General features: G+C 51.5%; 1 protein-coding gene across 6 annotated transcripts; it reads left to right on the top strand.

The window, feature by feature from the left end:
* Positions 1-32: 32 nt before the first annotated feature.
* Positions 33-11842, top strand: Vps9d1 (VPS9 domain containing 1). Of its 6 annotated transcripts, none has more exons than XM_085681868.2 (15): positions 33-182; positions 1707-1782; positions 3217-3306; positions 3394-3556; positions 5298-5409; positions 5498-5560; positions 5979-6031; positions 6131-6218; positions 6382-6467; positions 6977-7461; positions 8146-8275; positions 8532-8737; positions 9023-9119; positions 10407-10514; positions 11010-11842. In XM_085681868.2, the coding sequence occupies exons 1-15, from the start codon at positions 84-86 to the stop codon at positions 11101-11103; spliced, it is 1950 nt and encodes a 649-aa protein (XP_085537994.1). In that variant the 5' UTR covers positions 33-83; the 3' UTR covers positions 11104-11842. The 6 variants fall into 6 exon arrangements, 5 of the variants coding, with proteins under 5 accessions (XP_085537994.1, XP_085537992.2, XP_085537995.1 ...); XM_085681866.2 differs by having other exon boundaries at positions 3214-3306; XM_085681869.2 differs by having other exon boundaries at positions 34-182; positions 10410-10514.
* The last annotated feature ends 1681 nt before the right edge of the window (positions 11843-13523 follow it).

The following is a 13523-nucleotide window of genomic DNA, read 5'->3' as shown; positions in this document are numbered from 1 at the left end:
AACTCCCTCGGCTACACACTCCACGTTCCGGTTTGGAGGCGCCGGCCCCGCCCCTGTTGCCGCGGCCTCCCCCGCCCGGCGCCATGGCCGCTGCGGCCGGGGACGGCGCGGCGAAGCCACTGCAAAGCGCCATGAAACTGGCCAACAGGGCCATCGAGCTAGACACCGGCAACCGGCCCCGGGTGAGGCTGGGAGGGGCGCGGCGGCAGCTCCAGGAGGCACCTGGTCCGCGGTGGGCGAGGGCGGGCGTGGGGGGCGGGGGGGATCGCGCTTCCGACGCGCGCGACAGCTCTGGGACCCCACCCGGAGGCTCTCGGCGGGGCGGCTGCGGGCGCTCTGCGGACACCTCGGACAGTTCAAATAGCATTTGGTCTCCGGTTTATTTGTTCAATGAGTCGGTGAAATAGAGCCAGCCGAGGTTCTCTTTGCAAAGGACCTGTGAAGCAAGATGACAGACGGTGTGTGTGTTTGTGTGTGTGTGTGTGTGTGTGAGTGTGTGTGTGTGTGTGTGTGTGTGTGTGTGTGTGTGTGTGTATTCTTGACAGAGGCTGTGTATACTTAATCTAGAAAAGACTGGCTGTTGGCTCATTCATTATGCTGCTGTCTGTTTGCAGCTGCTTTCAAAGGTCATTTGTAAAGAAACGCAGGCACAGAAGGGGTGTGGCCTGTCACTGAGAATGAATGCTAATTAAAAGGATGACAACCAGGTGGAAGAGCCGGCCAGGCCACCCTGAGCTACCTTTGGAGAGGAATAATCAGTGTTAGTCCAGTTCCCCAAGTTGGTTTTCTCGGGCATCAGGTGCTCCCCACAAGACCAAAATCCTGCCTGAAATCCATTTTATCCTAATCTGAAGTGTTGAGTTAATGAAAGACGGGTAATTTGACAATGGATAAAGCAAAACCCATACATACCAGAGTGCATTCTGTCCTGGGCTTCACAGAGCTCAGGGCAGAGGAGGGTCACACAGTTAATACCTGCAGCTCTGGAGTCCGGAGAACGTTGTTTCTCACAGCCTAAGCCAGAAAGTAAGATTGAGAGACGAGCCCAATTCTCTCCTTAGACTTTCAGGAAATATTTTTCATAAGACATGGAAAGACTACTGGTCTTTGAGTTACAAGGAAGGGGACTTTGCTGTATAGAGTGGAAAACGGTATCTCTGCTGAGGCTGCTTTACCAGGCCTCAGGACTGAAGCCCCGTTCCTACAGGTGCTGCAGAGCAAGGTTGTGAAAGGAGAGATGTGGCCAGCTGGGAACTCTCTAGTGCAGAAGTCGTCAGAAGAAATTCCTGATTTTGTTCTCAGAAAGAAATGGTTTTTTTTCTTCTTCAAGTCTAGACAGTGGGGGTACTGTCTCTTCCTAGATGGACCATCACTGAAGTCTAGAAGTCTCTCAAAAATGAGCAGGCCGTGGGCTGGAGAGATGACTTAATGGTTAAGAACATTGACTGCTCTTCCAAAGGTCTTGAGTTCAATTCCCAGCAACCATATGGTGGCTCACAACCACTGGTAATAAGATCTGGTGCCAACTTCTGTCTGCAGGGACACATGCAGGCAGACCATTGTATGCATAATAAATAACTAAATCTTTAAAAAAAAGAAACATTAGAAAAATGAACAGGTGCTCTTGATCCTGTTTCCTCCATCCACCTGGCAGGCATGACGTAGGCACTTCCCTCTGACCCCTGCCATTCTCTTCCCTGACACAGGAGGCATACATGGAATACCTGAGAAGCATCCACTACATCTCCCAGGCGTTGCTGGAAGACGTGGAAAACACTACAGGTATGCTTGCGGACTTGCTTCTTCTCGTGATGGCAACGTTGTGGACATCTTAACCCTTGATGGTCCCCAGAGCTGGAGGTCTCCTGCTTCCTTCCAGCCTGGTCATTATCATTAGTATAGAATATCATAGTGGAACATGGTGGCACTGGAGAGCAGTATTACGGGTTAGGAGATAGATCATGGATTGAGTCAAGACACGGCCTCAAGGCAGTGAAGAGAGAGCTGCAGAGAAGTGGGGGCATTACCAGCAGAAGTACATTGAAAGCCCAAGAGAAATAGTTACAGCAGTGCTTTGTACGTATTGGCTGGAAGTGGAATTTTGGGAACCTCCCAAAGCTCTACCCAGCTTTGGGAGGAGTAGAGACTTTGGATGTATCTTGAAGCAGAAACCAACCAGACCCGATAGGGTTGATGGTGAGTTGCCAGCATGAAGGGATGTTCCAAGCAGAGGATGGGCAACCTTATGTGTCAGGGGAGAAATCGTGAGTTGCACTGTGGGGCAGGGGATCTAGTTTGGTTAGTAGAGCATGCTTTCCTAGCCTACATGAAGCCCTGCAGTTGGTCCCTGGCACTGAATAAACTAACGTGGTAGTGCAAGTTTGAAATCTTAGCCTTGAGGAGATTCAGGAGTTCAAGGTCATCCTCAGCTACATAGGGAGTTTGAGGCCAGCCTGGGCTACATGAGACCCGGTCTCAAATTTTAAAAAACTAGAGAATTCCATTGTGAGCATATAAAGTCTGAGATACAAGCAACGCTCTAGACATAGGAACACAGTTAGGGAGAGCTCGTGGAGGACAAGCGAGTTCAGCTGAGTCTGACACGTCAAAGATTGCGGCATCTGGACTAGCAGGAGGAACCTTAAGGGAGTAATGTCCCAGAGGGGGTAAAAAATTGAATGACTTGCTGTCTTTGACAAACTAGGGCTGCTGCGTAAGGACAATATAGGGAAATCTGGATGCTGAGATGGAGGTGGAATGAGGAGAAGATGGAGTTTATGAGGAGCTTGTTGTAAGGGGGAACAGGAGATTGGGTCCAGGAGCTGGGCAGTCTTGGCAAAGTATAAGGAAAAGATGCACCTACTGGTAGAAGCAGGCCCTTGGAGGGAAGGGAGCAGCGCAGATACCTAAGGGTCAGGGGTGGAAGGGTGGAAGTGCTCATGGCAACACCCGCAGGAGGGTCAGTCTGGTACAGGCAGCCAGTAGGTGGTGGGCCAGGAGAGTCTGTAGAACTCGTATCTCTGTTCAGTAGCCATGAGTGCTACATGGCCATTTCCAGAAGGCAAGCAAGAGTCAGTCTGGCGCTTGACTGCCAATCATGTGGGTATACCGTCTTGAACTATGATGAAATGAATAAGGGTGAACTGCCTAACTTACAGTTCCTTGTTCTTACTAAGGATATGAGTCATAACCAGCCCCGTGTCCCTTCCCTAGAAGGTGGGGAAACAGTTCTCCCTGAGACCTCAAAGATGCTGAAGCTAGCTGAACAGTGTCTGGAACGGGCCCAGTCAACAGCTACCAAACTTGGTGGGTACTCAAAGAAGGGGGCTCTTGGTACCAGCTTTGTGGGATGATCCCTAGCCTGCTGACCAGGGTTCTCTACATGGCTTGCAGGGAGAATATGCCTGAAGCCAGCTGTACCTGTGGCTCCTTCCATGCCCTTGCCTACCAGTCGACACCGCAGAGTGTGTTCAGACGAAGGAGGGAAACTCTCCCCGTTCCTGCCTCCTGAGATCTTCCAGAAGCTGCAGGTGGCAGAGTCACAGAACTCTAAGAAGTAAGATTGTCAGGATGGGAGTTGTGCTAACGTGGATGGGGTTGGAAGCTGAGCAGAGTGAGCGTCCCTTGGGGTCCTTAGTTAAAGTGGCTCCCAGAGTAGACATACCCTTGCCTGACAGAAGCAGATGCAAATTCCATTAGGATGCAAATTCATCCTTCAAAAGTTAGTGGCAAACAAAGATAGCCACACAGAAACTGAAATGATGAGATAATAGTTGCAGAACAGACCTGGGAAGATTTCAGATGGTTATCAGGCACGGTTCAAACAACCCTGAGAACTTTGCTTAGAAATACAAAACCAAGTTTGAAAGCACCTGAACAAGAAACTCTAAAGTCAGAACCAGCAAAAAACAAACAAACAGAAAAGAAAAACAAAAACAAACCTAGTTACAGTATCTGACGCCCTCTTCTTGCCTCCTTGAGCACCAGGCACACACATGGTAAAAGGTACACATACACGTAGGCAAAAGACCCATATACATAAAAACAAAATAATAATAATAATAAATAAATACTAGATAGTTGAGAATGTAACTTCATGGTAGAGTGTTTCCCTAGCATACATGAAACCCTGAATTTGATTCCTATTACTGCCTGTTGTCCCAGTACTCAAGAGATGGAATCAGGAGATCACAGGTTCAAGTCTACCCTATTGAATTTGTGGCTAGCCTGGCCAGGGGAGGTAGCATATGCCTGTAATCCCAGAACTTGGAAGGTGAAGGGAGGAAAATCATGAGGTCAGGGCCTGCCTTAAAAGGCTGTGATAGCACATGCCTATGCCTTTAATCCCAGCACTCAGAAGACAGAAGCAGACGAATCTCTGTGAGTTCAAGACCAGCCTGGACTACAGAGTAAGTTCCAGAACAGTCAAGGCTATACAGAGAAACTGCCTCTAAAAAAGTAACGAATAAATAAATAAATGTGTACAGGTTTGTATTAACAGAGTAGAGATACAGATGAAGAGAGAAAAAAATAAGCCAAGATAAAATCCAGATGTCACAGGAACAAGACATAAAATAGGAAAGACAGAAGGCCTAGCATGTTTTTTTTAAGTTCCTGAAAGAAAAGAAAGATAATGGGGTGGGGGGGCATTGTTTGAAGATAAAACAGCAGAGAATTTTCTACACTAATGAAAGATACCAAGCCACAGATGCAGAAACTCGGTGAACCCAACATGCATGAATCAGGCCCCTCTTACCACGTGTCCCAGAGGTACCTTTACCTGCCAGGTTCCTCAGGCCCCACCTTTCTTTGTGTGCAGCTTCATCCCTGGGGTGGATACAGATGTCAGCTTCAGAATGGAGTCTTTCTCCTCAGTCTCCTCCACACTTTTTGTCAGCTAACGCTGAGAGCAGGGAGGTGTGTGACTGCTACAGTTTCTTACTGAATAGACACAGCTCTCCCTTCGGTGGGTTGCAAATGAATCTTGCTGTTGGGAACCCTGTAGTAACTTCCGGGAGTTCCATGTTATTGCCACAGATATAACTGATTTTCATAAAAATCCGAATGTCCTGCTTCTCTTGAGAAGCCCTGAGTTCTAGCATTACCAACACCCCTGTTTGGGCAACAGATCTCTAGCTTGCCCCCGACCCTCCCCCCTGCATTTCTTCCTGCTTCATCATCATTTTTTTCATCTTGGTCTTAGAACAAGGTCAAGAGGGGTGTGAGGATGGTTGCTCAGGTCACTAGAACATTCCTGGACTTCCTGTGCATGGACAGCAGCTTGTCACTGTTTTTAGGGAGCTAACGCCACTGGAAAAGGCCTCCTTACAGAACCAGAAGCTGAGGGCCACATATGAAGCCCGGATGGCTCGACTGGACCCCAGCCAGGCCATGCAGAAGACATCATTGGTGAGCAAGTCCCAGAGAGGAGCTGGGCTGCTCAGGGAAGGATCAGGACACTGAGGAACTGGGATTTATTTCCTCCTCCTTTCCTTAGACCCTGTCTCTACAGCGGCAGATGATGGAGAATCTGGTGATCGCCAAAGCAAGAGAGGAGACGGCATCCTTAAGGAGAGATGAGAGTGAGGTCTTGAGCTGAGGGTGGAGAAGGGGCAGAGTAGGGAGAAGGAGCCAGGTGCCAGGTAAGTGTGGGACTGTGAGCCTTCCCAGCAGTGAGGGAGATTAACCCTACACTGCTCCCGAGGACCTCCTTAGGCTTTGCGTTCCTGGCCTCCCCAGCACTACTGCTCTCCACCTTCGAGTCTGCCTTTCCGGAAACAGCCCCTTCTTGAACTAATGACTGTTCTCCTGGCCTTGTCCAGTACTGGACTCATCTCTAGAGGGCAGAGGTAGCCTTACCTACCTGGACCCTTGGGACATCAAGGGTATTGTAGGAGTATGGAGTGGGTGAGGCACAGGGCAAGGGTGGAGGCCCACTCAGGTCAGACACTACTGGCCCCTTGACTCTGTTACCCCAGCTCCAGCGGAAGATGGAGGAGCGCCGCCTGCGCCTTCAGGAGGCAGCCAACAGGTGCATCCCCTTCCTGTCTCATAGGCATTCTGGGAGGCCTGGAAAGGGCTTCCTGAGCCCATAGGTCCATCCCTGTTCCCAGCTTGTCTTCCTCCTCAGGAGGTTCTGCAGTCAAGTTGCTCTGACCCCAGAGGAGCGGGAACAGCGAGCCCTCTATGCTGCCATCCTGGAATATGAGCAAGACCATGTGAGTACCATTGGTCCATGCAGAGGAATGGCAGAATTGGGATCACATGGGCCTATAGGAGTCGGTTCCTTCCCACACCCCAGGGCAACCCCACACAGTCCTTGCAGGGCATCCCATTGTGGAGATCCGACTGTGCTTTCCTCCAAGGTCCTCTGTCCTGCAGGACTGGCCAAAGCACTGGAGAGCCAAGCTTAAGCGGAGCCCAGGGGACCTGTCAGTAGTAACCAGCCTGGTCTCCCACTTGCTCAGGTATTCATAGAACCCATCCCCCAGCCTGTGGTTCTTCCTGCTAGATAATGGAGAAAGAGTTAGAAAGAAAGGAGATTAGTTAGAAAGGCTAGGCTATGGAGACCTGGGGGGGGTGAGGGGCTCCTGCAGAAGGGCCTTTTGTGCTGATAGGTTTTTGTCAACTTCCATTCGCTTCTCTAGATTGGATGGATCACAGGATATTCACTAATAGGAAATAGCAGAGAAGTTAGTTACCTCTCTGAAATCTTTCATAGTGTGGCAGTCTTTGTACAGGTGATGCCACAGATGAGGGCATAACGCCCAGGTGACTGATGTCATTTCATAGGAATTGAACTCAGATTTCTAAGCTTAAGGCTAAAAAGTAAATTGAGGCCCTGCTTGGCTTTGAGGGTGGCTGCTATGGTACTCACTTGTTTGCTGGAGATGAGGAAAATGGGCGGGTATAGAAAGTGCCCACCTGGGTAGACTCTTCAGGGCCCAAATGCATCCTTCCCACTCTCTCCTTGCAGCCTTCCTGACCACCCAATCTCCCAGCTCCTGAAGAAGCTCCAGTGTGCAGTATACAGTGCACTGTACCCTATTGTGAGCCGGGCCGCTATCAGTGCTGCGCCTGCGCCAGGCTGCTGCTCCCTACCTCCAGAAGCCAATGGCCTACTGCCTCCTGGGAGCCGGCGACTTCGATCCTCCCAGAGCCTCTACTGCATGTTGTCGCCTTCAGAACCCAGTGTGGCCCCAAGACCTCTGGATGGACCTCCTTCCACACCTTCTGTCCCCACACTCCACTCAGGCTCTCTGGACAGAGAGGCAGATGGCAGCCCAGCAGGGCCTTCCTCACCCCTGGTAGAGGCTTCATCCCACTTGCCAGACAAAGACAGCTCCTTCGAGGACCTGGAGCAGTTTGTGGCTATATCTGAGCCACAGACTCCGGGAGCAAAGAGAGAGCCCTTGCTGGAATGCCTGAAGAGCACAGTGAAGGACATTCACAATGCTATCGGTGAGCATTCAGGGCACCAACCCAGGAGCCGCTCCAGTTGCATCTACCTGCCCTCAAGTGCAACTTGCTGCCCTGGACAGCAAAGACCTATGTCCACTCTATGTCCTATGGAAGTGTCATAGGAGCAAGCATTCAGCCCATAAGAGCAGGCCCTAGCCCACCCCAGTCCCTCAGGTAGTGGGTGGGGCTGGTATGGGAGACAGAGAAGTGGTGTCTATCACAGCCTTAGATCACAAGGTGACCTGGCCATGCCTGCCCAAGGCTTCTAGACATCTATGAACCAGTGAGGAAGGCTCAACAGCCTGGGGTCTTACTCAGTACTCTAAAGTTCCTGGTATTCCTGTAGACTTGGGAGCCAGTCCTTTTCAGAAAGGAGCCATCATCCCCTCTTCAGCAAACTCTTTAGCTACATGGGAGCTGTGTGTGACCAAGTCAGCCCCAAGAAAGAAGAGCTAAGACCCAGCCCCAGGCCATATGCCCCATAGGATAGATGAGGGATGGGTATGGGAGGCTGAACAAGTAGAATAACCAAGTGGAACAACCCCAGCAAGCCTGGATGCTACAGCTCAGTTGCACAGGACCTGGATCTGGGGAGCAGGGCATCTTGACTCTGAACTTGGAGCTTCTAGAGAGGTAGGGGCAGGTAATAGCACATTTCCATATTCCCAACTCTGTTTCTGGCAGATAGACTGCTCTCGCTGACTCTTTTGGCCTTCGAAAGCCTGAATACAGCCACCTCCAAAGACCGCTGCCTGGCCTGCATCGAGGAGCCTTTCTTCTCCCCACTGTGGCCCCTGCTGCTAGCCCTCTACAGGTACTGCCTCCAGCCAGCTCCCCATCCCCATGAGCTGGAGTCTCCACCCCAGTGTCTCAGTGGCCTGTCTGATCCTGAGGCTCTCCTCGGGTGTTAAAAGTTTGTAGGTGTTTTACCCACCTCCCTGTTTAGGGACCGTTTGTTCAAATACCTGAGCAGCCCTCATAGGACTGAGCTCCAGAGATCCTCAGCCACAACCCTACTTGTCTCTGGAACAGTGTCTCCATGGTGACTGAGCCTGGCCTCTCTGCTTTAGGACTGTGTACCGTACCCAGGAGGCTGCTGTGAACAGGAGCATGGAGCTGTACAGGAATGCATCCCCTACAGCCCTTGGCATCCCTGCCAAGCTCCTCCCACGTGTCCCTGAGGCTCAAGCCTCCACCTACCCCTACTGCACTGCGGCCCAGGAACTGGGGCTGCTAGTCTTGGAGAGCTGCCCCCAGAAGAAGCTGGAGTGCATCGGTGCGGGGATCTGAGGGGCCCAGAGGTTTGAGAGGTGGAAGATGGGGCTGTACCTTCCCTGCTAGCCTACAGGCCCGTCACTAGGCAAATACGGGCAGTGACCTTCAGCTTTCTCCAGTCCTGCATTATCAGGAGAGATTGGGCAATACCAGGAGACCCCTTGATATAGGAAACAGCGTAGTCTCCCTCACACCAAGCCTTTCAAGTCTTCCTGCCCTTGCTAAATCCTCCTCTTTCACCTACCACCACATCACACCCCACTGAAGCCATTTTTCTGTACCACAGTGCGGACTCTTCGGGTCATCTGCATCTGTGCGGAAGACTACTGCCGTGCCCAAGAGGCCAGGCCTGAGGCTGGGTCCCAGCCCCCTGCTGCTGCCATGTGAGTCCAGAATGGGGACACTCCCTGGAGGTGTACTAGTTTATGTTCCTGCCCTGTGAGTGACCAAAGAGGACCCTGGTGGCCCTGCTTCCCTCAGCAGCCCCAGATGGTATTATCACAGAATAAAGCTCATTCCTGCCAGAGACCCCGGGCTGAGACAGGGCAAGAAAAAGGGCACCAACCCCTCAACCATGTGCTTCCATCCATCTGGACGGGTGGCTCTTGCAGTGCCCGCTGACTAGGCCGAGGGATCCTGAACCCTGGTTAGTCTGGTGAGACCAAGAGCTGCTCTTTGAGAAGGGCCTGCCTGGTCCCCAGGTGTGTACTTAGAGGGGGCAGGGAAGGAGCACTTTCAAAGTGAAGCCCCTTTCCTGCACCAATCTAGCACATCCAAGATGGGGCAGGTTCTTCCCACTCATGCCACACAGCCGTGGGTTCTGGGATGCTTGAGCCTGCCTTCAACTCTGCTCAGTGCAGCCGTAACTGCATCCTCTGGCCTAGAGTCACTTCTTACATGAGCTTTGACCTTTGCCACACCTTGTCCCAAGGACCAGGATCGGCCTTGACACCAACCATTACAGACCAAGGGACTGTTACCCTGGCCTGCACCTGGGGTCCCACAAGTAAATATCAGAATCAACTATGAGGTCACCCATGAGGAGCTCAACCCAAGGAAAAGAAGGGCAGATACTTCTCTCCCTCTCTAAGGTTGCTATTCCATCCTCACCACAGAGCCTGCCTTCCCTGCCCTTGTTACCCATTTTATAAAAGAGCTCCCAGGCTAAATGTTTGCCAATCACAGCCTTGGTCCAAGCTACCCCCAATGGGGGCAATCTTGTCCCTGTAGGTGGCAGGACACTGAGCAGGTACAGGTGGTGTGGGGAGCCTCCCTGACCCACGGGAAAGTAGTCAGACACAAGCCATAGCCTCAGGTTCCAATTGCCTCTTTGCTTCTTGTTCCCCATGCTCTTCCAAGAAGCTCTTATGTGTACCCTAACTAGTATACCGAGACATCTCCTGAGGTGGGCCGAAAGGGCCTACTGCAGAGGTGATTCTTGTTCAGTCTCACCATTTGCTCCTCACTCCTAAAAGCATGTGAGACCACAGCCAACTAGGAAATCAGAAGAGGCTGTAGTGTGTCCCTCCACTGATCCTGGTATTGGGGCCAGGATGTCTCCTGTGCTGTTTGGGGGGTGGGAATACAGGAATTGTAGTCAATTTCTGGCCAGAAAGCCAAGGCGAGTGTCCCTAGGTCCTAGGCCCACTGCCCTCCTTGCCTTTGCCCAGCAGTGGTGCTGATGACCTGCTGCCCATCCTGTCCTTCGTGGTGCTGAGAAGTGGCCTCCCCCAACTGGTGTCAGAGTGTGCTGCCCTGGAGGAATTCATTCATGAAGGGTAGGAAGGAGCCCCAGGTAGTGGGTGATTAGGAGACAGACATGCACTCCCCAGGGTGGAGAAGGGTGTCCTCAGGTGTGGGAAGAGCTGGGCAAGGGGGACAAGGGAACCATACCTCCAGACCTGAAGCAGTGGCAATGATCGGCTGTGGGAGCTGCAAAGGAGGCCTGAAGGCCTGCCACTACTTTTGGACAGCTCTCTGAGATCCACCTGTGCACAGGGCACTCGTGAGCATGTTCCATGGCCTTCAGAAGACCCGAGACAGGAGGTGAAGGTTATCCCCTGCGTAGCATCTGCCTGGGAACAGTGTACACTGCAGGGCCATAACAGGCCAGGATTGACAGTGCGGAAAGGCCTCCCCTGACCCAGCTCCCTAGCCTTAGCTGTGGCCACATCACTGTCCAAGCATATAGGGACTATATTGCCCTCCAGAGGACTAGGCTGTACATCTGTCCCCTCCAGGTGACACATGTCTCTTTTCCCACTCCCACATAGGTACTTAATTGGAGAAGAAGGGTACTGCCTGACATCGTTGCAGAGTGCCCTGAGCTATGTGGAACTTCTGTCCCGGGGACGACTGGACAAGTAGTGGTGGCTGGACCTCCCAGAAGAAATGAGCCACAGGACGTCCACAGCTGTACTAGATGTCTGGTCTGGGCCCAGCCTGCTGTGGCGGCACTCTACCACTCTTGTCCACCTTCCTAACCATACATCTATCCTGGAGGCCTGGGTAGTGCCTCTTCTTCAGCAGGGCATGGCTGTCAGAGTCAAGCTGTCCTGTCCTGGGCCTGCCTCTCAGACCCCATAGGAGAAATCTGTAGCTGCTGTTCCTTGGGGAGCCTGCAACCCTGATGGACCTTCAGTAAACCCGGATGGCGCTGGCCTGGTCTCATGGACACTAAGAAGCCCCTACTGGGGCATCAACACAGAAATGGGCAGTGGGAGCCTCTTCAGGGCAGTCTGGTTTTATCCCCTTTTAATTTCCTGAAACAGCCAAAGTTTGTGTGAGCTAGTGTCTTGTCAGTAACAAGAGCTTTACCCTTACCCCAGAGGACTGGGTGTAGGTGGTGTGAGGCTGTTCATCAGGCAGTGACTGCCCTGCTCGCTTTTGCTGGCCCATGCCTGGGATATGAGCCTCTCTCCTACCGAGGTCAGGACATCCTGTCCTGGGGTTACCTTGGTTGGGAACAGTGAACATTTAGGACACTGGCCAACACATAGTTTATACAGCCTCTCCAATGTCAGAGTCCAAGGGTCAGCACCCTGACTGTTATATGCTCCCAAATGGCTACCAACTCAGCCTAAAATAAAGAAGTCACTCCATCTAAGTCCATGTGACTGGTTCATTGACCCACGGGGCAGGCAGGATTTGGGCATCACAGACACCCTCTCTCTACCAGCCTCCCTGAGATCACAGATGACATATGGTAATGAGGCACCACAGCCCACCCCCAGACCCTCTGCACAGAAGCGGTATCTTCCCAGGGCTGTCCCCAGCAAGGAAAGTGCGGACACCATTCTCTAAGCTAGCAGATCTCTGCAGGGGATCATCAGGAGGCTAGGGTCCAGTCACTACTGTAGTTCTGAGCCTACAGCAGTCCCCTGAAGGTGTCTCGAGGATCTTTATCTTACTCTAACAGAGGGATGTCATGTAGTGGTTATACTCCCACACGTAGGGACACAGAGATGCCCTAAGAGAATGAGGCATCCAAGCACAGACATCAACTTCCAGGAAAGCAAGCTGCCCCACCCAGGAAACTGGGGTTGCTGCAAGGAGGCAGGTGGCAGGACATTGAGGGGAGGTTCCAGTCCCAGCCCACCAGAAGTGGGAGTGGGATTGTTGGAGATTCTTGGGGAAAGGCTAGTTTGTAGCTTATTTATTGGGCATTTATTGGACACTCGTGTTCCAAACCTGCAGGTAATGACTTCTTTTGCCCCCACAAAGAAACAGGTGACATCCCTCTCTGAGCCTGGTAGACTGATTCTAGTCTATCCAGGGACCATGACACCAAATGCAGATGGTGAACCCAGGTTGACCTGTGCAGGGCAATCCAGTTCCTGGAGCAGTTGACCTATGAAAGAAGAATATGAATGGGCCAGAAGCCCCTAGCAGCTTCTTCCCACTGGCATCAGGAATAGACAGGCCAGTGCCAACTTTTGCTTTCTCACATTGGAAGATTTGAACCTCATGCCCAGCTGCTGGTAAGGCACAGACTTTGTCTCAGCAGTTAAGGCAGCAGCAGTTAAAGGACCAGGTTTCAGTTCCCAGCACCCACACAGCAGTTCACAACCATCTGTAACTCTAGTTTTAGGGACTCCAATGTTCCCATCAGTACTCCCTACATGCAGACAGAACACCCATACACATAAAAAAATAAAGGTTCAAACAAACAAGAACTTGTGTGTTGTCTGACTTGGGTTCTTGGCACTGACTTGGGTAGAGGCTCATGCTCCTGTGACGTATACAGACTTTGGACACTAATACCAGGTAACCGTGGAGCCTTATGATATGTTAATGTACCTGCTGCAGGCCTTGGCTTGGACAGTGACATCAGTTTCAAAGCCCCACTGCACAGAATCATGACCAGTGGGTTGTGTTAAGTACATCCTGGTGCTCAGAGCACCTGCTGGACTGGGATCAAATCAGACTATATCGCAGCACAACCCCGGGAGAACTAAACAGTGCCGTTCAGCCTACCATGGCACTAAAAGGAGGCAGATCTGTGTTCAGGTGGCGTGTGTGTGTGCGTGAGTGCATGTGTATGTGTGTTAAGAGTCATTTTTGTTTACAACTGAAACTCAGAATTCAAAATTAACTTTGCTTCTAAATTTCTTATAGACAAGTCAGAAAACATTTCGGCCAATGTTCTATTGTTCTGACAGTCTTTGTGCAAATGAACCTTTTTTAAAAAGACAATCTCGGGGCTGGAGAGATGGCTCAGAGGTTAAGAGCATTGCCTGCTCTTCCAAAGGTCCTGAGTTCAATTCCCAGCAACCACATGGTGGCTC

This window comes from Myodes glareolus, chromosome 22 (assembly GCF_982192425.1).
Source record: "Myodes glareolus chromosome 22, mMyoGla1.1, whole genome shotgun sequence".
NCBI classification, from domain to species: Eukaryota; Metazoa; Chordata; class Mammalia; order Rodentia; family Cricetidae; genus Myodes; species Myodes glareolus.
This window is presented reverse-complemented; position numbering and strand designations above follow the sequence as displayed.